At 59.0% G+C, this 825-nt stretch overlaps 1 protein-coding gene across 1 annotated transcript; it reads right to left on the bottom strand.

Annotated features, from left to right (window-relative positions):
* Positions 1-4: 4 nt before the first annotated feature.
* Positions 5-608, bottom strand: LOC108525549 (aflatoxin B1 aldehyde reductase member 4-like; the record flags this gene model as incomplete). Its single annotated transcript, XM_017866488.1, has 2 exons — positions 5-175; positions 368-608. Coding segments are annotated over 2 exons (412 nt in total), but the record flags the coding sequence as incomplete, so codon positions are not given.
* Between the last annotated feature and the right edge of the window lie 217 nt (positions 609-825).

Here is an 825-nt window from a genome sequence, read left to right as displayed (position 1 = left end):
AGGGTGGCAAAGAGAGCCCAGGATGAGCAGGAGTTCTGGAGACTTTGGCCTCTGCAGCCCCGGCCCTCACCTGGTACACAGTGGGCACGATCCAGTCATTGCTCTTGCAGAGGGTACAGATCTCAGCCACTTCCCAGGCGGCATAGTTGGAGAGGCCAAGCTCCACGAACTTGCCCTGCATGGGTGAGGCTCCAGTCAGAACGCAGTGCAGCCCAGACCAGAAAGGGGAGGCCCGGGTGGGGCCCCTGGGAGTGGGGCTATTCCCTGCTCCACCCTGGGACCGCCCTGGTACCTCTGCTCTCACCAGTAGGAACAGGATAAGGAGAGCAGCAGCGGGCCACCTCCCAGAGCTCAGGGGTCCCCTCACCTCCTGGTGCAGCTGGTGGCAGGCGCGCAGCGTCTCTTCCACCGGGGTGCTGCGGTCAGGTGCATGTAAGTAGAAGAGATCCACTCGGGGACACTGCAGCCGCTTCAGTGACGTCTCCAGCTGGAACCGGAGACTGTCAGGCTTCAGGGAGTTCCCAAACCATGGATTGGCCTTGGTAGCAATTTTCACTGAGAGGAGAGAGAAATGAAAATTCAGGGCTGGACGTGGTGGCTCATGCCTGTAATCCCAGCACTCTGGGAGGCCGAGGCGGGTAAATCACCTGAGGTCAGGAATTTGAGACCATCCTGGCCAACATGGTGAAACCCTGTCTCTACTAAAAATACAGAACTTAGCTAGGGGTGGTTGTGCACGCCTGTAATCCCTGCTAGGGAGGCTAGGCACAAGAATTTCATGGGCCGGGCGCGGTGGCTCAAGCCTGTAATCCCAGCACTTTGGGA

This window comes from Rhinopithecus bieti, unplaced genomic scaffold (assembly GCF_001698545.2).
Source record: "Rhinopithecus bieti isolate Rb0 unplaced genomic scaffold, ASM169854v2 scaffold_69047, whole genome shotgun sequence".
Taxonomy (NCBI): domain Eukaryota; kingdom Metazoa; phylum Chordata; class Mammalia; order Primates; family Cercopithecidae; genus Rhinopithecus; species Rhinopithecus bieti.
Note: the sequence above shows the minus strand (reverse complement) of the source record. Positions and strands in the feature narration are given on the sequence as shown.